Source organism: Equus caballus, chromosome 30 (assembly GCF_041296265.1).
Source record: "Equus caballus isolate H_3958 breed thoroughbred chromosome 30, TB-T2T, whole genome shotgun sequence".
NCBI lineage: Eukaryota > Metazoa > Chordata > Mammalia > Perissodactyla > Equidae > Equus > Equus caballus.
The window spans coordinates 35837680-35860214 of NC_091713.1; the positions used below are offsets into that span (position 1 = coordinate 35837680).

General features: G+C 41.5%; 1 protein-coding gene and 1 long non-coding RNA gene across 9 annotated transcripts in view; one reads left to right on the plus strand and one right to left on the minus strand.

Moving 5' to 3' along the window:
- The window catches only part of LOC102150199 (uncharacterized), a 38208-nt gene extending 17026 nt beyond the window's left edge, over window positions 1–21182 (minus strand). For 2 of the 8 annotated variants that reach the window (XR_011434206.1, XR_011434207.1), the window contains exons 1-5: window positions 20806–21182; window positions 15690–15845; window positions 15092–15416; window positions 12301–12367; window positions 5373–5560 (exon numbers count right to left, since the gene is read on the minus strand). This is a non-coding gene — a long non-coding RNA (uncharacterized lncRNA). Of the gene's footprint in view, window positions 1–5372; window positions 5561–7717; window positions 7896–11691; window positions 14716–15091; window positions 15417–15689; window positions 15846–20805 lie in introns of those variants that run through there. The other 6 variants (XR_011434210.1, XR_011434209.1, XR_011434208.1 and 3 more) reach the window with 5 other exon arrangements.
- The window catches only part of NR5A2 (nuclear receptor subfamily 5 group A member 2), a 132052-nt gene continuing 129001 nt past the window's right edge, over window positions 19485–22535 (plus strand). Inside the window, exon 1 of the mRNA NM_001081795.2 lies at window positions 19485–19791. Coding sequence (NP_001075264.1) covers window positions 19728–19791 — 64 coding nt within the window. The 5' untranslated portion in view covers window positions 19485–19727. The remainder of the gene's footprint in view (window positions 19792–22535) is intronic.

Here is a 22535-nt window from a genome sequence, read left to right on the forward strand (position 1 = left end):
CGTACACACAGCTAGTCAGAGATTTCAGTTTAACGAGACAAAGCACTTATCAATATTTTAGATTCTAACAGATAAAGGGAATGCAATTGGAAACCATGGAAGGTTAATTAAAAGACTATGTGAGGCAATTCCGACAATCGCATTGAAGATTCATAAAGCCCACACTACTGAACAATAAAAATTGGATGTAGAAGTTGTGTAAGCTTTTATAAATATTTTCATATGTCTAGACGGTATGAAAGAGGTCTGCATTCATGCTTATTTATGTGAAGAATTACCTTACTATACTTTCAGAGCCAAAGGAATTATAAAGCAGAGATCTAAGAGTAAGTAATTGGTATATCGGAACATACTTAAATTTTATTTTTCATGCTGACTGAGTCCTGACCAAATGGAAAAGGAACTAACTTGCTTAGGAAATACCAAACCAGCCCCTCATCCCCTAAAAACAACTCTCTTCGAGTGCTATGAGTTCCTTGAGGGCAAGGATGCTGTCATAGGCTTCTACTGCATTTCCCATAGAACCTGCCAATATGTTATAGATGCTTAAGAACACTTTGATAATATAAGCTGTGTGATCAGTCCACTATATTTGAAAATATGAGTCTTATCCCCTTCTATAACCACATATCATTATCTAAATGTTTGGAGTTTCCCTAAATATGAATAAAATGAGTAAATAGAAGAGAATTTAATCTCCTTTAAAATATGGAGATTTTCATCGTGACACTCTTTGAGGTGATAAACTATGAGAATTGCTGGTCAGGGGGATGCTGGTGCAGATGCTGCCATGACATTTGTGCATCTTGGATTCAGTTGTGTTTGCAGCCCCATGCACAATGCCAGGCACACAGCAGGTACCCGGAAATAGGACTTCACACCAAAGAGTAAATATCTAAATATTAGCAGCTGGATCATTAGTTCTTCTAAATTGAAAACTTTTCTTTTAAGGATTTCAATTCCTCTCTTTTGCCTACTTTTGCCACTAAAATATCCCAAGGCTACCAAATTCTGTCATTTAAAAAAAAAAAAAAAACCCCCCCTCCATCACTAGAGAAAAGTGAGCTAGAATCTGATGAGTGGTGTGAAACTCCAGGAGAAAAGAATTCAGAAACATCTGGAAGAGGAAGATGCAGGGAGCTTCTTGTATTTTGTCAAAACTATGAAACAGTGGTAGAGAGAGAGAAGAAATAGAGGGTTTTTTGTCTGCATTATTCTTTCAAGCCTTTCATTTTAAAATAAATCCAAAATGAGCATTTTATGAGCAAATTTAAATATGCCTGATACACTTGTCTGTTTCTAAAGTATCAAAAAGTCTTTGAGCTTAAGATTCTAAACATATATACTACTATGCCCGTTTATCTAAAATGATAGGCTTTTTTCTTTTTATATTGCTCAAAGTGCTTATTCTCCAATAGCTTAAAAATTCCCCATACTTTATCTCTTTCTGTCTTTTGACTAATCAGGTCAAAAATCAAGATTTTGAAAAGACTGACGCACAGGCTGCTGGAGATGCTCTTGGGCTGGGCTCTCTTTTCTTGGATGGGCAAAAAAAAATGGCAACTGGCCACCTGCAGCTTGGCCCTACCTCAGAGAGAAGATGGGCCTCACTGTTACCAGTCCCAGGGGCCAAGAGACTCCCTTGGCTCCTGGTCTTCTCTTGTTTATGGTTTCTTTTCATAATAGAAAAAGGAAAAGGAGGAATCTTAAACCTAGCGTAACCAAATGGGACACTCTGCTAATCTCCTGATAAAATGATTTGGGGACTTTGGGACTATGAAGCTGTCTTCCACAAATCAGAGAGGTCTTTGCTGATACTCAGCAGAGTCTCAAACAAGATTCAAGTCAGAGGTACAAAGATGATGCTGCTATGAAGAAAAAAGTTGGGCAGTTTAAATGTATTGTTGGTACAGCGGGATTTTATTCTAATGTGGCAGTTCTGGCATAACAGATTTGAGGGGAGTTGTTTACTTTTTGAAAGATGTTAGGAGAGGACCTACATTCGCTGGGTTTCAGATGTGAAATGAGGAAAGAGAATAACCAAGTTCTTAACATTAAGCCAGTGTAAAAATGCAGCCAGATCAATTTCAGGCTGTGGGCTTTCCAGGTGGCGAGGATGGCTTCGCTGGGAGGCCAGCAACCTGTGGGTGGGCTTACCCAGGATCAGAGAGGTGGCTGAGCGTCGCCATCCCCCTGGGGTCAACACTTACACAATCTCAGCCCAGCCATCGATCTGCTACTCTGACTTTCACAACACAACCATTCATACCTGAGTTTTCCCATCTCATGAAGTGGAGGTAATAATATCTGTCCTTTCCTCGTGGTATAATAGGGGTGTAAGGGGATGGGAGGGGAATCTCGGCAATCTGAAGAAAGGTGTTCTTCAGCTTCCCCAGGACATCTCAGAAGAAAGTACATAAACACACATAGGGCAATCAACAAGTCACTCTGAGTGACATTAGGTGACGTTTTCATTTCAAAATTAAAAAGAAAAAAGAAAAGCAATGATAAAAATTAAACACTGGCTAGTTTTCAAAGTGACAGAATTTTAAAATTCCAAGATAGTACTTTGTTTTTAATACATACATATGTGTACACATGCACACACGTGTCTCCAGCTATAGAGTTAGATTTTAAGCTAAACCAAGAAGAATCAATTATTTAATGTAGATTACAAAAGCTGTAAAGAAAAATTCCCTACAGTTATAAAGTATAAACTTCTATATGGAATGTAGAAGAGTAATTACAAATTCCATGAAGGGCTCTCGAAGCATTTTCCTCTATCATCAATTTCAGCCATCTGATAAGGCAGATTTATAATTACAACTGGTTTTTACAGATGAGGTAACTGAAGTTGAACAAAAGAAAAAACATCATCAAAAAAAAATTTCAAATTCAAGCTCTAGAAATCCTATTTCCTAGTGTTTGGGTATAACCAAAGAATTTGTTTGCAAATTCACAGGTTTATTGCAAATTCAATTAATGGTCTTTAGATGTTTAGCACATGGTTCCGAAAAGTTTTTAAAACTGTGTTTCTTTAAGAAGCTGCATGTGAAGCACATTTGAAATTATCTAATAAAACATTTAGAAAGTGTTAACATAATAGCCATTCCCGTAAAACTTCAAAAGTTGTCGACACAATAGGTCTTTTGTATCTCTTAGCGACTTTAGGACTAAGGCAGATCCTTGCAGTAATTCGAAATTGTCCAAACACCTTCCAGAACAATGACGGTCGTCCAACTGAGGCTTAAGAGGACGTACAAAGTATTGTGCATCCCTAAATTGGGCCAACTTTTTACTGATATCAAATAAGATAAAAGCAGGAATACCAATTTGTTATCAAGTTGCACTGAAACCTATTCTTCAAGAAAATATTTTTAATCCCCTAAGTCACTTCACGTGTGCAAGCATTTCTCAATTTTTTGCCTTTTGTTTTCCACTTTTCAACTTGGGCAAATTTCACTTGTCTTCATTGATCAAATAATTAACGGACCGATACTTTCTATAGGAAATATAACATCAGCGCTGCAGATGGGAAATCGATGTATATAGTCCAGGTGCATGAGGCTGCCTTCTGTGCTCTGCCAATCTCATCTCGTTCTCATAAATTGAGGTGAGGTCGGCAACATGGGTGACCCCCGCCCTACAAAAAAATCTTAATATCCATTGCCCCACTTCACCAGACCACTCTCCAATAATTCATTTTATTCCATATCACCTTTGCTATCAAAAGAAGGATGCAATGCAGCTTTTGCCAGAATAGCAATTCTCAGTATCCTTTCCAAGCAGACATTAGGGATTTTTTCTATCAATGTATACGTAGGTTTAAGATGAATAAATGATGTTAGAATCAATTCCAATCAATATTTAATAATTTTCTAGCTCTAGTCAAAACCTTTCACCATGGACCTGAGTGGTCTGCAAATGATGGGGAAAAATGGTAACTAACATTGTTGTTACTCTGTGGTAGGCTTTCAGTGTAACTCACTCATTTAATCCTTACAACCCCTTAGGACATAGGTACAAGTACTTTCCTTCTTACAGAAGAAGAAACTAAGGCCCAGAGGGGTTAAACGCTCAAGCATTCTAGACACACACACACACACACACACACACACACACACAGTTCTTACGTTCCACATTAGCATCCTCTTTCACACTTGGTACTAGGAAAGCACCTTCTTGGTGGACATCAGGGATAACGTCATCTAATATCCACCGAACACAAGCAAGAAGCTAAACTATGATGTAGTTCAGGTCCAAGGTCCACAGCTCTATTATTCTGACTCTCTGTTTCCCTCACAAACCCTAGGATGGTTGTGGGAGGACGTCATAAGTTCTTGGTATCTGCCCATTAATTTGATTTTAATAACACTGAAGGATGGAACTTAAAAAAAGTCAACTCAACTTCTGAAATGTTCTGTAGCTGCTGGGACCAGCCAGGTCATCCAGATATTAGCCACAGCACGACAGGATAACCTGGGGGCAAGGAGGCAGGACGTGACTCACGGTTGCCTTCCTTGTAGTTGAAAATTTTTCAAAATAAGGCCCAGTGGCTTCAGATTCATGGCTAGCAATCTTAAGCAACTGATTTGGATAGCTACTTTGTGTGTGTGAGTGAGTGAGCATAGAAAAGAGTTGGAGAGTGATGGAAAGTGGGAGAGAGAAAGAGGAGAACACATCACAGACCTGATATCCAAAACTGCCAGCTTCAAGTCAGATCAGCTGGCGAGTGGATATCAACATTGCAGACAGACTTTCCATTCTACAAAAGGAATACAAGTTTGCACTGAACCGCAAATACGGTGTTTTTATTTTGCTAAATTTGATTTACATCTGGATTTTTAAAAATCTATCAAATAAAGCAAAGTATGTCAATACTCGATTCCGTTTACAAAAGTTTGATCAGCATTGTTTCCAAAGTTTTTGGAATAGCTGCCACAGGTCCCATGCTGGAGCCTGGTTTGACGGTAGGTCATTCAGATACTAAGATTGACCTTTTCTAATTAAACATCTTTAGGATACAAGAATAAAAGGCCCACTTGTGTGTTTAAGGGTATTCTAGGAAAACAGTGACCTAACCACTCAAATACAATCTTCATTGCCTCTAGGGTTATTTATTATCAGAGAGCATACACACACACACACACACACACACACACACAAACATACAGTGTATGATTTCTAGCTCTATAGTTGTCACAGGCATTAACCAAAGGCTCTGTTGGATTTCCAATTTAAACTTATGGGATGTTGTGAGATGCGAAACAATCACCAAAAAAACACTAGTGAGAAAACTAATGGTCAAAGAATTTTTTAACATCCTCCTGCACCAAGGTTAACTGAACCCACCTGATAAGGCAAAAACTTACCCAACTGGCATCTCTGGGAAGGTCCAGCCTCCTCAAAGAGGCAGGAGGTGTCACGGCAGTTGACTAATACGATGGAATCAGTTTCTTCCTTTTTCCACCTCTTCAACCTTTTGCAAGTTATACCACCTCAGTGGGCCTCAGTTCCTGATCTTTAAAATGGGAGTGACCATAATACTTCCTTCATAGGGCTGTTGAACAAATAAGTTAATTCATACAAAGTGCATCCAATGTGTCTAGACATAGTAATTGATACTTAAATGTTTGCTAAGACTAGTGAGATAGAAGACAGGACAGGAATGCTCAAATGAGATCATTTATAGAAAAGCACCACACATATTTTGGTTCTACTGTCTGCCAGGTTCCCCATGGATGTTCTGATGAGCCCACTCTTATTTTCTTCCGCACAATCTCTCTGTACCTCGTGAGAAAGACTGCCCGGGTCAATGACCTGGTGGCCATCCTCCCAGGTCTGCATTGCTGATGTACAATCCCAGGGGAAACAGGGAGTCTCCAAGTTTCTGCATGGCTTCAGGCTTCTTTTTGGTTCTCAGGTCCCCTGCCTCTTGCACATCTTCTCTTAATACAGTTGGGTAGGAAACGGTGGCTTGTTGAAAGGTGTGACCTCCAGCAAACCCACTTCTCTGATCCGCGTACACTTCTCCCGCCTCCTTGGATGTGAGTCTCCTTTCTGCCCCAGGCTGGTAAATCGCCCCACACATACTGTTCCATTCTAACTTTGCGAACTCTGTCTTGCCAACTTACCTGAAATTAAAGGCTGCCGAAATGACATAACTATCAAGAGGGCAGGAAGAGAACAAAATTTAAGGGATGTGGCAGTCAGCGTTGATTGCTTACCCCAATCCATTTTCTCTTTCTTCCGTGCCAACAGAATCCTACCTTTTCTCCACTGGAAAAGTGACCCAATTGTGAGCTCAGCTCAAGGTTAAATCCTGAATACTCTAATCATGGCCATTCCAATCCTCTCCCCAATGGCTGGCTTAGGGATGGCCATGTGACCACAATCTCATCAGTGACATAAAAAAGGAATCCGTGGAGTGTTGTTGGGAGAATTTCTCTTCTGATGAAAAGATAGAAAACAGGGCACCCTCATTTCTTGCACTGGGCATTATTTTGGTGTCAGATTGTTTCCTGGAACTGCTGCGGCCACGTGGAAACAATGAAGGCCACCAGTGGACAAGTCAACACACTGGCAATGACAGGGATAGAAAGAATTGGTCCTGATGATGTCACCAAGCCATGAGCTGCCCCACCACTGACCCTCTTACGATGTGAGAGAGATTTTATTTTCCTTATTTTTGAAGCCATTTCAGTCCAGGCTTTCTATTACTCGCAGTCTAACCAAGCCAAGAGGAAAGCAATGTCTTCAAAAGGAAAATAAACTAAAGATGTTCCTGGAGAGAGACAGAGAAAGAGAGAGGAAGGACATGAGTTGCTTAATGATGGATTCAGGATATATTTTAATCCATTGTTTTCATTGTAAGAATGGCCTATACTTTGATTTTAAACATTTCCACAATAAACCTTGTACGGAAAATATTCAGTGCCGTACAGATGACAGAACTGTGGCCTTTATCCATGGTGAAGACCAAAATCACTTTAAATTTGTTGTCAAATGCCTCAAGTTTACCAGACAGCCAAATTGACAGCCAAGTCTGGCATCCATCCCACAATGCTTACCTTAGGCATTATTATGAAAAGAAAATCAATGTTAATTGTTCAAATCTGTAGCTCCCATTAACTGACACTCCAGATCTCTGACACTGTGATTAGCTGCAGACAAACCTAACCAACCCGGGAACTCCCCACTGAGACTGAATTTGGGAGAGAATGCAGGAGTGGCTTTACTTTTGATGAACTAAATGAAGGGGCAAACATTCCCCAAATCTTTCTCCAGTTGGGTAGCCTCTTTGCAAGAATCTGAAGTGCCATCCTATCAGAAATGAGAGCAAAGTTATGATAAGCCCCTAAAAATTGTATGCCCAACTCGAAATTGAGAACTCAGAGATGCAGAATGGGGGCCAGCAGGAACCTGTCGTTATTTGTGGTCCTGCTGCAATGACGCTATCCAAATGGATTGCCCCTGGACCATCTCTACAACTGTGATTAGAAAGCTTGGTGCCCTCAGTCTAAATGCTCAAATCTTTATGTCACAGAAGTGCTTTCCTTCCTGGACCCCTGGACCGCGGTTTTCTTGAAGCTCACATGTTTGGGGTTTTAGAAAATATATCCTCACGTGTTTTAACCTTTATCTCTTCAACCGTTGAAGCTTTACAGATTCACGTGTCTGTTTAAAAAACAGAATAGGTTTTGGATTTGCAATTTACCTTGTTAGCATCTCCCTGCCTATTTCACCAGCATTGTGCTCCCCTTCCACCATTGAGTATAGGAAAATGCCACCTCTCGTCCTGGGTCTACTTATCCTCAATTTCCTTTTCTTTCCACTGATGACTCATAAACAATGAGATGACAGATGTGACTCTGCAGACAGTCCCAGGTTCACAACTATGGATGAAAAAGGACATGACCACTGAGTACCATTAGCTTAGTCCTCTGGAACCAGGCTCTTTCTGCCATCTCTCAGGGGACATTCTGACCTTCTTGACTTGGTTTCCTACTACAGGGCTTTGTCTCTTTACAAATCACCAGATAGCCACAAGAATGTCAAGAACCATATGCCAAACTATTAAAGGAGAAGAATTCTGAGAGCCAGGATGCCTGTGCAATTGATCACGGTGACTAATAGGACACACTTGACCTTATTTGACAAACAATGAAGGCAGGTCTGGTCCAAGCTCCAAAAAGGATTGAGGAAAACAGAGTGATGAGTGCCCAGACCCTAGAACCAGAAAGACTCATGAATCATGACTCTATTCCTTACCAGCTGATTGACCAGGAGCAAATAATTTAACTTCACAAATCCCTGGTTTTCTCATCCTTAAAATAGTCCTGGGGGATATTTCCCCCATGGAGGAATTAATATCATTTACCAAATATAGGGTGCTTGAAATGATTAAATGAGACAATCTACATCAGAACTTAGCCCAGTGCCAGCCACATGGCAGGGACTCAAAATTTAGCTGTTGACTGCCAAGCAGAGTAGTTCAATCCTGCCCCCTACTAGCCAGGGAACCTCACTTGTGCCTCTCCTCCCCCAGTAATCAGCCCACTGGGTCACACCATAGGGATCCTCACCAATTTCACCCCTCCCATTATCTTCCCATTTTCCCTAACAGTTTAATCCCATTTCTCATGATCTTTTCCTTCCCTGTTCTCTCAAATAACCTTCCTCTTAGATCTTCCTTCTTGCTCCTATGCCTTCACCAGACATTTGCCGAGTGGCCATGATGTGTAAGCCATTGTGTTGGGTGCTGGAGACAGACAAATAAAGGACTCAAATCTCAGCCAACAAGTAAAAGAGAAAGTAAGCCATCACAGTACAAAGAGATAAGTCCTGTATACAATAAACATTATAGGTAATAATAGAGTATGTAATATATGATAGAGTTACATGCTGGGTGCTGTCTGAGCACAGAGGAAGAACACTGACCAAGACTGGAGACCCGCCAAGACCCAGGAAAACTGGACTGAGGGTGGTTATGAGTCAGATAGCTCGTTAGCTACTTGGAACATATTATTCAATATCCACCACACTGATATGAGGTGGACCTTGTCATCATTTAGAGGAGAAGACATGTTCATATGCTGCTGAGAGAGCTTCCTACGAGCGAGCATGTATTGAGTACCTACTGTGCCCCGGGCTCAGCGATAAACAAATATATTTTAAGTCATTTTACTCTTCACAACTACCCAAACTACTACTGTCTTCACTTTACTGAGGCAAAAAAATATTAAGTAAGTGGTCCATGGTCACACAGTTGGTAAGTGACAAGGCCAGAATTATTTAAATTAGCAAAATTAATTAATTAATACCAAACGTCCAACAGCAGGAGATGATAAGTTAAAAGAAGCCATCTGAAAGAATTGTAGCCAGAAATTAAAAACTATGTTTTTGAAAAAATATAATGGGATGGAAAAATGTAGATCATATAATGATAAATGTTTAAAAGGGCAGAATATGAAACAACCCACACAATATGATACCAATTTTGTCTACAGTGAAGTACTTAAGTACATAGGAAAAGACTAAAATACTTCAAAATGCTAATATCTCAAGATGTCAGGATTATAGGAAATTTGTGTATCTTTCCTTCATACTCATTTGCATTTTTGAAGTTATTGTAATCTCTTTATTTGTATCCATAGCCACATGTACATAGACTTTTATGTAAATGCATAAATGCGATCATATGCCTATATTTTGTTTTCTTTTTTGCTTGGTCCTCCCACTCACATAAGCACCTTGCTCTGCTCATGCAACAATGAGCACTTCACACGAATCCTTCCCAGCCATCCAGCAAGGCCCTCCTTGGCTTTTTTTAATGCTGTATTGTAGCCAATGAAATGGAGATACTATAATTGATTCAGCCATTCCCCAACTGTTGGCCATTCCCTCTGTTTGTATTTGTTTCTCTTTGTCTGCCACTACTGAAGAAATGATCCAAGCATATATCCTTAAACACGGGTCAGGCTCAGCTCCAGGAAAGTATTTAGGTCACTGAGCACGCCTCAGCCCCTCATGCTTCTTTGGCTTTGTATGTGCTGCTCCTCTCAGGAATACCCTCCATACTTGCCCTTACGAATGCTCAAAAACCATTTCCTCCAGGATCTTCCTCGCATCCTTCCCAAGATGGATTAGCAACCCCTGGGCACTGCCCAGCATCCTCTGGTAAACAACTGTCATCATTTGTCTCTGTCACCAACTTGAACCCCATGAAGTTGACTCCATATCCCCAGCACCAACTATAGGCTCCAGCACATTTTAGTTGATGGAACAAATGGATGGATGGACGGATGCACCAATGAAGAGATGGAGGAACAGAGGTATGAAACATTATGCCGTTTTGAGGAACTACAAGTAATTCTCTGTAGCTAGAGCATAGAATGAAAGTGAAGGTATGGGACAAGATAGATTAAAGAGGTTTACAAAAAGGCCAGATCCTACAGGGTCTTGTGTACCAAACTTAAAGAATATGAGCTTTATCCTAAAGAGTATGGCAAAGCATTGAAGAGTTTTAAGCAGAATATCATTATTATTATTATTATTATTTTAATTCTTTAGGCAGGATGATCTAGAGGAAGTCAGAGCAAAGGCAAGGGATCATTAGGAGCAAACGTAAGTGATCAAAGTGAGAAATGAGGGTCATCTACTCAGCAATCGTTGGGCTAGACATGCCACATGTGTTCTCACTGAATCTTTCCGCCATCCCATGAGTCATGGTTCATGCTGCAACCGTGCTGAGCACACAATGCTAAAGGGAAGAAAGAACTCACAAGGGTCGCACTATTAATCAACGATGTGACATGACCGGACCTCAAGTCCCTCTGGCTCAATGCCAGTCGGTTCTCCAATGTAGATTTGCAAAGCCAGGCCAATCGCAAGACTAGAGGAGGGGATTTCCATGAGACACTGAGGAAACAGAAGGACTCAGCTTGTCAAGGGGATAGACGAAGCAAGTAACTCAGAGGGACATTTTTAGAACAATACCCAAATTTCTGATGTAGCAATTAGGTGATGTCATTCATCAAAAAAAGTGGCATTTAAAACGAGAGATAATGAGTTTTTTGGGGGACCTGATGAATTGGAGCTGCATTTACAATTTGTCGCTGCTTTACATACGTTTGCCTCATTTAAGGACATAATGCATTACCAACTCTATGTTTACAGTTCTTTGCATTTCCTCAGTGCAAAGCTTCCCAGCCATCAAATTTACTATTGATAATTGATATTTATTGAATGACTGCCATGTGCCAGTCATTAAAATGTTTCCTCAGCATTTTACCTCTTACCTTTATTAGGTAAACAGAAAAATTGGATAGTTAGTGGCTTTCTGGGAAACACAAAAGGACTTGGAAAATCTAAAATATATTAGTGTCTAAATAAATAATGCTTGAGGATATAACTTGTGAGATTCATGGAAATAAAAATGACAGGTAGAAAGTAAGCCTACCTTTTTGAAACTCTTTTTCGTTTTTTCACTTTCATATAGTATAAGATGACCTTTCTAAGCATCTGCAGTTTTTTTCAACTAACCTTTTCTTTTCTGGTTTTATCCTTTCTTTCTCAAAATATAATGGAAAATATAACACTTGTTATGCACCTTATTTTATTACAGTCAGTAGATTGACGTTTTGACTACTCACAGATTGCTGTGTGTTGAGAAACTATTTAAGGAATGGATATTTTTAAATTCTCCTTTATTTATTATTTTTGATTAAACATTTTCTTTTTCACAAAGGATTGAGAGGACAAAAAACAATGTCTATGAGAATAATTGAAACACAATCAAGATTGTATCATATAGCCCCCTCTAAGACTGAGCCATATAAAATATTTCATTCTAGAAGAACACCTGTTATTTGAAAGATTATTTTATTCATGTGACCTACCAGATACTGTTAGCTAAAACATAACCTTCAGGTTCATGAATTGAGAATGTCTGGGATCCACTTTATGGCTCCATACTTTAAAAATAATTACCATGGCATTCCTAGGGCAATCACTCAGGATGTTCCATGGACCCCTCTTTTAAAAACAGTTTAGATGATTTAGTTATTTGCCTAAATGTTTTAAAAGGCCCTAAATGGAAACAAAAGGGTAATGAGTTTATCTCCTTTACTCTAAACAAAGATATGAAGCATAAGTCATCAGACACAGATCATAGATTGATAGACGTGGGGAACTCGACACAAGCCTACACACGAGGAAAGTCTTAAACATTTCAATTGCCAAAAGACTGACTAAGGCTCTGTTTAATTATTAGTGCTATAAAAAGTGAGTAATATTTACCTGGCCATAACAGAACTGTGTAAAAGTCACTTATCTTTCCTGCCAGGTGCCACATTTCTCACAGTTACTAAAAGGAATGAGAAGAAATCTTTACTTAGTCACTTCTCTTCCAAATCTGCCATCCCACCATCTCATATAAATTGGGGTTTAGGGGGTTGTTAAGGAAGCTGATAAAGAACGTACCAACCCTAGCCCAGGTCCTACATAAAATCAGTGACAAATGGCTTTGTTAGTGAAGGGTACAAGCAAAAATGCACAGTAAGCAATGGTTTGGCCGGAACTAACTGGTTCCGTTTTTGTAGGTCTTCTGTAAACTCCCCAATATCTGGTGCAATCAGTCCATTTGAATGGTGAGTAATTTAGGGTGCTTGTTCTTAATAAACCCAGTATATAAATGTATTTAAAGGATCTTTTTCATATATGCTCGTGCACGGTGCTTACCAGAAATGCCATTTTACAAGAATACTGGTTCTTACCAGATATGTCATAATGTCTTGGACGAGTGTATTCAGGAAGTTTACAGTGACTGTAATTCATTAACCGGACTTCAACATCATCATGCAATATGGGTTCAGATGACATTATTGAATGCCTTTTGGATTTTGGCAAAGATGACGGTGTCATTAGTTATCTGTCAATCATTTACAAATCCTTTCTGAAATCAGTTAGCAAATAATGTTTTATCATGATAAACACATATCCTTACAAATGTGAGTCATGATACGTATGCCATGTGATGGTATCTGATGAGTTCAGTGGGATAGTGAAGGCGTTTAAAACAGAATGCCATCATGGAAAAGGCCCACATTTGCCAAAAGGAAATGGTTGGACTGTGCCTTGATTGAGAAAAATAATTACGAAAAATTGAGGTTGTGATTGGGTTTGTGTTTTGTGTTTTTTCCCCAGCGTGGTGGGAACGTAAATTGCTTATTATCTGTTGTTGGGGCTGAGTTCCAAGCACCTGTTATTTGTATCCCATGTGAATGTTACTCCATTCCTTCTTTCACAAAAATATGTTCATTTCTCACAAAGTACGGAGTATCTATTTCTACTAAATTAGCCTAGTAGATAAGCTTCAAAAGACCAAAGTAACTCATTAATGTAATGTTTCCTCAGCATGCCAGTAAGTTCTACAGAAAAGTGAGTCAGAGAGGGACAAATAGCAAATACGATTTTTAAAAGGTTCTGGTAGAGTTATTAGGACCCGATAATGCTACCATCCCATAACTGTTGTTGTATATTTTGTAAACTAATTCTGTCTGATCAGAGGCATATCGCGAAGCATGAAATTCAATCTTTTTTGTTGTTACAAGTTTTATTAGCCATAGACAAAAAGAAAGAGAATCAAAGCAACTCACTATACAATAGTATTAAATTATAAGAATCATATGAGGTCTTCTACAGGGTGTCAAATAGCATCTGTGACTAAAATAAAACTGGTATCAAAAACAAAACACAGGGCCTGGCCCCATGGCCGAGTGGTCAAAGTCCCATGTGCTCGCCTTTGGCAGCCCACGTTCTCGGGTTCAGATCCCAGGTGTGGACCTACTCCATTCACCAACCACGCTGTGGAGGTGTCCCACATACAGAAAAAAAAAGTAGAGAAAGATTGGCACAGATGTTAGCTCAGGGCTAATCTCCCTCAGCAAAAAAAAAAAAAAAACAAAAAAACCCACACAAAAAAAGAAACCTACATATCTTCCAAAATTCCACTAAAAAAGATGTGTCTGTCACCTAAGACGCCAAGTCACATAGTCTATACTGGTTTTTAACACTGAAATATGGATTGAGCACTTTTTCCCAGTCATGACACTGAGCGCTTTCTATTCGTTATCTCATTAACGTCTCATAACAAACACTATTGGGTTCCATAACTTTTGTCATTTTTACTTACAAAGAATTCAGCGCTCAAAGAAGTCAAGAATTACTTTGCCCCTGAGAGGACAGGCGTTGTGAACTCTCTGATTTGACATCCCAGGCTCTCAATCACTACCTTTCCTCCTACCACAAGCTCATGATGTGTTCTCACGCTCAAACAGTTTATTCATCGACCAAAACTGCATGGTTTCTCAGAGAAAACAATTGTGTGGAGAGGATTTGATGACAATGCTGTTTCCCGGGTTGAATAATATGTAAAGCCTTAACCGAGGTGTATCCAACACTTTGGCATGAATACAAGAAGACTTACGCATTCCCAAGTAGTTACAGGTGTAAAATGTGTCTACAAACATATAGGTCCCGGGGCCAGCCCGGTGGCACAGTGGTTAAGTGCGCACGTTCCACGTCGGCGGCCCGGGGTTCGCCAGTTCGGATCCCGGGTGTGGACATGGCACTGCTTGGCAAAAAGCCATGCTGTGGTAGGGTCCCACGTATAAAGTAGAGGAAGATGGGCACGGATGTTAGCTCAGGGCCAGCCTTCCTCAGCAAAAAAAGAGAAGGATTGGCAGCAGTTAGCTCAGGGCTGATCTTCCTCAAAAACACACACACACACACACACACACATATATATATATATGTCCCTTCTGAGTCTCCATCTAGAATTAGAGAAGAAATAATTGGTTTCGATAAAAATAATATTTTGAAATCCACTATATGTTTAAAGGAAAAAATTTAATCTAAGTAAATAATACCTATATGATGTTAATGCAGAGCAGGCTGGCTGGGTTCCGTGTACACAAGAACTTCAAGCTCAGAGGTAAAACGGCTCGCTAACAAATGCCCTCTCCCCTGACGGCCAGGATCGCCAGGCCTCTCACGCCACGTGAACCAGCGCCAGTTTTAAACCACGCACCTTCCATCAGCCGGTCTCCTCAGCAAAAATTCAGCTCAAGGACTCCACGTGGATATCTCACTGGGGACATTTCCAATACCCATGGGGACCACCGTCATGGCCACGGCCACTTCTCACCCTGACTTCCAGGGGTCACCAGACCCCAAGCCACCAGGACAGGACACAGAGGTGGGTCCGCATGGGGCGGGGGTCCAGAGCCAGCAGCACAACTGAAAGGCAGCGATGGGAGAGAGCGAGAAAGGCCTTCTTCATTCTCTTCTCCCTTCTCTCTGGTCTCTCTGCATACAGTACTTGATCATTCTGACGCTGTGTTCCGACATTTCAACTGAAATAAAGTGGGGGGGGGGGGAGGGAAGACACAGCCTTCTTTATTAACTGCGCAATAAGCATATCGGACTGACCCCGTCCCCGTCAAGGCCCCACTGTGAATGTCAGCTAGACACAGCAGGTGGCCATCTGATTCTGGCAAATAGTTTTCCCTTTTATAAAACTTTTTCTTCCAGAGAAATTAAACCTTGGTATTTAGCCTCATTAACATTCTGACGTAAACAACTGAACTAACTAGATTATAATGTGCTGATCAAGGGGAGATATGTACATATATAGCCAGCTTTCTACTCATCTCTCTTGTCTTCGTAGGTCCTGGGCCAGAGGTACATTTGTTCTGGGACCGCCCCTCACAGACACCAAGTCCTTCTATCTAAAGAGTCTCCAAGGCTCCAGGAAACATCTTGGAGTTTTCAACGTTGCCACCCTAAGGAAAATGGATAAAAGCATTTACCCAGAAATCAGTCTTCTAACAAACTAACAATGTATCGCCAAGGTATAGGGGGGCACATTTTTAAATAATCTTGACAGTTGTTTCAAAGTGATGAAAAGCCTTAAGAACAGCCAAAATCACAGGGTCCTCTGGTAAGCATCCAGCTTCTGGAAATCCCTTTTAACCCGTTCGGAAGAAGCAGCCCCTGGTTAGGACACAGAGGCTGACGACACCGGGATAAGTTTCTGTTCACAGAAGGAATCTCAACATGCCTCCTTTCCAACACCCTAAGAGAAAAATGGCTCATAATATTTAACGAAAGAAGATATAATCTGTTTTAGTTCAATTGAGATTTCTTCTATACCCCTCATTTCACAAAAATATAAAGATGAAAGCATATTTTTAAAACAGGCCAAACGAACAGACTGTTTTGGTTTACAAAAAATTCTAAACCTTGTATTCTCTGACTAGAACTAGCATATTCAACACATGATGTGGGTTGTAAAAACTAATTAACGTTGCTCTTCAAGAACACAGCTCCTTTATAATGCAAAACGTATCTCTAATCAAGCCGAGACAGAAGGCTGAAATTTCCCCCTTTAGTTGTTCTGCCCACAGTTCTTCAAAATTCTTCAAGTTCATTTCCTGCTAAGTCAAAGCATGACGGCTGACTCCTAGAGAGGCACCGACACAACTGTCTGAGCCACGAGCTCATCCAGCCACTCTTCCAGGGGACAATATTTTTACATTTTAAGAATGACCAATGAGGGGCTGGCCCGGTGGCGTAGCGGTTAAGTTCGCACGTTCCGCTTCTCGGCAGCCCGGGGTTTGCTGGTTCAGATCCCGGGTGCAGACATGGCACTGCTTGGCAGCCATGCTGTGGTAGGCGTCCCACATATAAACTAGAGGAAGATGAGCACGGATGTTAGCTCAGGGCCAGGCTTCCTCAGCAAAAAGAGGAGGACTGGCAGTAGTTAGCTCAGGGCTAATCTTCCTCAAAAAAAAAAAAAAAAAAAAAGAATGACCGATGAACTATGTTTATCTAGGCATGAGTATTTTGGAGACATTTCTCAACTAGGAAGCAACTCTGTTACTAAAAATGGATGGTACTTTTTTCCCACTGATAAAATTCAGTTTCAAGTGAAAATTTTGATTTTAGAAAATTTGTCTATTCCAGTGTGAATCTGACAGCTTCCTAGGGTTTAAAGACTTCTGAGGAGATCAGTCGTGATATTAGTGAATAGAATTTTTTTTTTTAAGATTTTATTCTTTTTCTTTTTCTCCCAAAGTCCCCCATTACATAGTTGTGTATTTCTAGTTGTGGGTCCTTCTAGCTGTGGCATGTGGGATGCCACCTCAGCATGGCTTGATGAGTGGTGCCATGTCCGCGCCCAGGATTCGAACCGGCGAAACCCTGGGCCACCAAAGCAGAGCGCTCAAACAACCACTTGGCCACCGGGCCGGCCCCATGGTGAATAGAATTTTTGATATTGTATAATGAAATGCGTCACCATTTGGAAAATGTGCCAAATTTGATGAACCTCTATTTTCCAAATTACCACCATGAGATGTAACAAAATCACGCATAGGTAAAAGGCACATTTGAAGCGTAAAACAGAACAATGAATTTTAGTGTAATAGAGTGCAAAAAGTTCGGAGATAATGGCTTCAAATTCCACATTTCAACTAATCTTTAAGAAGACACCCTGTGTGGGGTTTTGCTGTGATATGAAAGAAAAATATCCATCATTATCTGAAAAAGCTATTATAATACTCCTTTTTCTAACTTCATTTCTTAAAGACCACATTTTCTTATATACTTCAACCAAAACAATAGATCACTACAGACTGAATGTAGAAGCAATTATGAGAACTCAGCTTTCTGTTAAGCTAGACATCAAAAAGACTTCTGAAAATACCACATTGTACAAATTATTGTGTTTTGGAAAATGGTTATTTTTAGTTGAAAATGTGTTATTTATATTAATATGCTAACAACAATAAATCAACATACTTTAAATTAATGATTTTTTACTTTCTCAATTTTAATTTCTACTACAAAAAATACTAAAAGATACAATTCACATAAGCAAAACCTTTTTGGGGTCCTAATAATTTTTCAAAGAACAGTGGCTTTGCAGTCTTATGTCCCTTAACATACACATAGGTACATTTCTAGTATTGTACCAAGTATTAGTTGATTATTTAAAGAAATAAGAAGAACCATCTGACATGGATGATTTTAATGGACCAATCCTTTTCAGTTTGAGATACATATTTACCTGCCCAGGTAAACTAGTTCACTTCTCAGCCTCCTTTGCAGCTAAGTGTAAATATGCATCTAATTTCTGCCTAGTGAGATGTAAGCAAAATGTTTATGTGGCACTTTCAGGAAATGTCCTTAAAAAAGGAGTATGCGTTCTCACCCCTTCCTCCATACTGAGTCCTGGATGTGATGGCTGGCACTCTAGTAGCCATTTTGGAACATGAGGACAAGAGATAGAGGATAGTGAAATGGAAAGAACCGGGTCCTGTAGACCTTGTAGAACCATCGTACCATCCCTGGATCGCTTACCTCTGAACTTCTTTTATAAGAGAGAAATAAAGGTCTTATTTAAACCACTGTTATTCTGGTTTTCCTATTTTATGCAGCCAAATCTAATCCAAAAACAATACAATTTTGATGGGGAAAATGCTGTACATAAACATTTTGGGTTCCTCAAATAGAATCTCAGGCAAAAAAAAAAAGTTTGCTACATTAGCAAAATCAAAACAAACAAGAAAACAACTAACTGCTCCACAACATGGGAAAAGACATGCATTGGTGTAAGAATCCAGATTTTATTGCTTTGAAGAACAATAGGGATATTCGAAAAGAGCCTAACACTACCCTTGGTCATCTGAGTAACAGTTATTTCACAGCAAAAAGTGACCCAGATTTTTTCCATGGATTCAAGCAAAGACTAATAACTTTAAAACTATGGAAAATGTATTACACATTAATCATTTTGCCAGCATTGATCTTAAAGTCTAAGTTTTACTTTATTGGGCCTAAAGAGATAGCTGCCCTTTTAATCAACCAACTAATGTACAAAAGAGCTAAAGTTGAGTCCTCAGCTAATGAACAGGCATGATAAAAAAAGTCGGTTGGCAAAACATGAATAAATAAATGACCATAAGCTTGGAAATGCTACCTGCAGTATTTCAAAGTGTCAATCATATCTCCGGTCATCACTTAAAGAATTAATGTCTGCCAATGTTATCATCTAAAATATATTTACAGAGGTCAGAAGAGCTACGTCTGTCCTCCTCTATGCAAAGAGGTGATGACATCAAGGGGGGTATGTCACAAGCCTAAGTTTAGTTAGTGGATTTAAGCTGGTTTGGAGTTTTATCCACTAAGTATGATCTTCTGACCCCTCAGTTTTACAACTTTCCACTCTCTGGGCTGCATAGCACCTCTCCACTTCTGAGTTAATCATTTCTTTGCCATTATCTGCCAAGAGTTCTTATCTCTTTTGCTGTCACTTTATAACAAGGTCCTCTTATCAATCTGCAGAGAGTCACGTGATCAGACCAAGCCTATCAGAAGTTTCCGTTCTTCTGATTAGAAACCATCATGAAACTGGATCCATGGTTTACAGCAGGTCACTAATGCGGGAAAAAGTACAGAGTCCAGGGAAAGACTGGCTTGTAACTTTGTGAGTTCTTGGATTTTTTTTTTTTTTTTTTTTTTTACTTTTTCTTAACTTTCACTAAGGGTTGCTATAGTCTGATGTGTTCTCCCCAAGGCTAGAAAATTTGACAAGCTGTACTTTTTCTTGTGCTCAATGATTTCTGCTGTAAGCCAGAGGACCGCCTACAGCTTCACGAAGAATGTCTTCTAACTTGGATACTGGGGATTTACGAGACTCTGGAAAGCATGGACTCACACCTATTGGTAAGTAGGAGTTGCTCTTTTTATCGTCTATTTATCATTCTGCTACCACATTAATACATGTAATTTCATCTCGTTGATGTATTTAGTATTTATCATTGCTTTTCTCATTGTGTTTATTAAAAGCACACAAGCCTATTGTATATCACACATTTATCTTTCTTGAAGTTCAAAAGAGCAAATGGATATTTCAAATATTATTCACCATATCCTCTGTTGTTGGATGTCATTCTGTTAGCCTTTAACAGCCAGAAAACAGAATGCATAATTTATCAATTTCATCCCTAATGTTTTCTGACAATTTTTGATCAGAAATAATAAGCTAAAATCCGAACAACTTGAAATAAGTTAACCATATGGAGTCATCAACGAACAAACTTTAACAAATAGCTTTCAAATATTCCTCAAGTTTCAAACTTCACCACAGTATGGTGTCTCATGCATTGCAGATACTATAGAAAATCTTTTGTTCGGGCAAATGAAAGTCATGCAAAAAAAGGAAAAAAAAAAAGAAATCCTACCATCACTAGTTAAGGATTAGAAGTTAAGGGTTCTTGTCTGTTTTTCAAAATAATGAGCTTTTTTTCATAAATAGAAATAAGTAAATAAGGCTAATTTTCATTCTAAAAAAGAACGATGGACAGTCACACATTGTGGATGTTACAGCAAGAACATATACAACTAATCCTAAAAGGACTGAAGGGGGGTGATTCCAGTGGCCTGCTGGAAATCCTGCCCTTCCTCCTGTCCCCGAGTTTGGCGGGACCTGCCCTTTCTCCTGGAGCTCTTTCTCAGGCTTTCGGACTGGAATTTCCCCGCGACCTGCAGAGGCCGGTCCTGAACTCCGAGTGCCAACTCGGCGGGTAACACGACCGCAAATCAGGGCTCCGGCTTTCCTCTCTGTCCCTTGATAACCAACTGACTCCACTGAACGCAGTGATTGCTTTTTTATGGGCCAACTACACCCTAAAGCCCATCAATTGAGGAAATGGTTACCAAAAAATGTTCTGTACTTACGAACGAGAGAACACGGGGCAGGCAAGCAGAGGGCAACAGAGACTCAACGGCTCTCCAGATAAAAAGAAAACCTGGCCACAAGAAAGGAGCTGAAAGGGGAGCACAGAACGACTTTCAATCTTGTTCTCTTGGCAAAACCGCCGCCCTGCGTTAGCGTGGGGGGGGGGGGGCGGGGGAGGCGGGGGGGCTTCTAGGAAGCAGCCGTGGGGGCGGTTCCTTCCGCCGGGCCGCAGGGGTTCGCGGCGAGGCGCGCTCCGCCGGGGATGGGCGCGCACGGGGCGAGGCGCGCTCCGCCGGGGATGGGCGCGCACGGGGCGAGGCGCGCTCCGCCGGGGATGGGCGCGCACGGGGCGAGGCGCGCTCCGCCCGGGATGGGCGCGCACGGGGAGGCGCGCTCCGCCGGGGATGGGCGCGCACGGGGGGAGGCGCGCTCCGCCGGGGATGGGCGCGCACGGGGGGAGGCGCGCTCCGCCGGGGATGGGCGCGCACGGGGCGAGGCGCGCTCCGCCGGGGGTGCGCGCGCACGGGGCCAGGCAGGGTTCACGCCGCAGCTGCGGCCGCGCGCATCCAGGACTGGTGGCTGCGAATTAAGAGAGAAAGGGGTCCCGAGAACATACATGCCAATTCCCCCTACCTCCCCCGCCACCCGGCGGCGTCCCTCGGCCCCAGGGGTGAATTAAAGAGGGGGAGAGAGGAGGAGGAGACGCTGTCGCATTTCTCTTGGTTACTTTGGCCGCCCGCACCGGTCCCCGCACCGCACGGGCTGCGCTGTGGGACAGAGGCGGGGCTGTCCTGAGCGTAGAACAAGAACTCCCGCAAGTCTGGGATGGGCCGAAATGTCTGTCCAGCCCCGGAGGAACTGCCAGGACGGGGCCTCAAAAAAAAGGACCGACGGAGGGGCTCAGACAACCTCCGCGACCCTGCCCCAACCCCCTAAACCTATCCAGGCACTTTCGGGCGCCCGATCCCAGGATAACAAAATTCCAGTCAATTTTCCAGTAAAAGAGACCTCTTTCCGGATCTCGTTCAAAGCACCCACCCCTTCCCGGCCCGTGGACGCTCCCTTCCCCGTTCTCTGGTATTGCTGCCCCTGGGTGGATGTGAGGTGTTCCTACTTGCAACATCTTAGTCACCCGGAGGCTGCTGCGGGCACTGAGTCCTTCTGTCTATGGTGTGGCCTCCAAGGGGTGCTGAGGGTCATCCCCGAGTTCCTGCCTGGACAGTCACCCAGAGGCCTGAAGGAGAGGAAGGATAGTGTGGGGCCATCAGACTGAACCGTTGGATGGAAGGGGCTGACCCCATCCCTGAAGGCGAATTTCCTCTTGGGGTCTGACTTCCCTGGGCAGTCCCACTGAGAAGAACCCACCGAGGTCCCTGGGTGGCTTTGAGATGGCGAATTCCAATTTGAGACAGAGATGGGGAGTGGTCCACAAGACTGAGCCCACCGTGTGTAGAGCGCAGTCAAGGTTTCCAACTCTGCACTAATTCATTTGTGTTATACTAGGAAATGTGCTTCTGTTTATTTAAAAAGCTGTCTCTGTGGGACCTAGCTGGACACAATGGTTTTTTTCAAGACACGTTGGTGGTTACATGAAAATTGTGTATAGATGTCTGTGCTCATTTAGAAAAGTGGAAATAAGATAAGGTTGTTCCTTCTGCCTATCTGCAAGGTAATCATTCAGTGTGGTGTAAGAGCAGGCCGACTCTGGTTATAACCAGAGTGCTCCCTG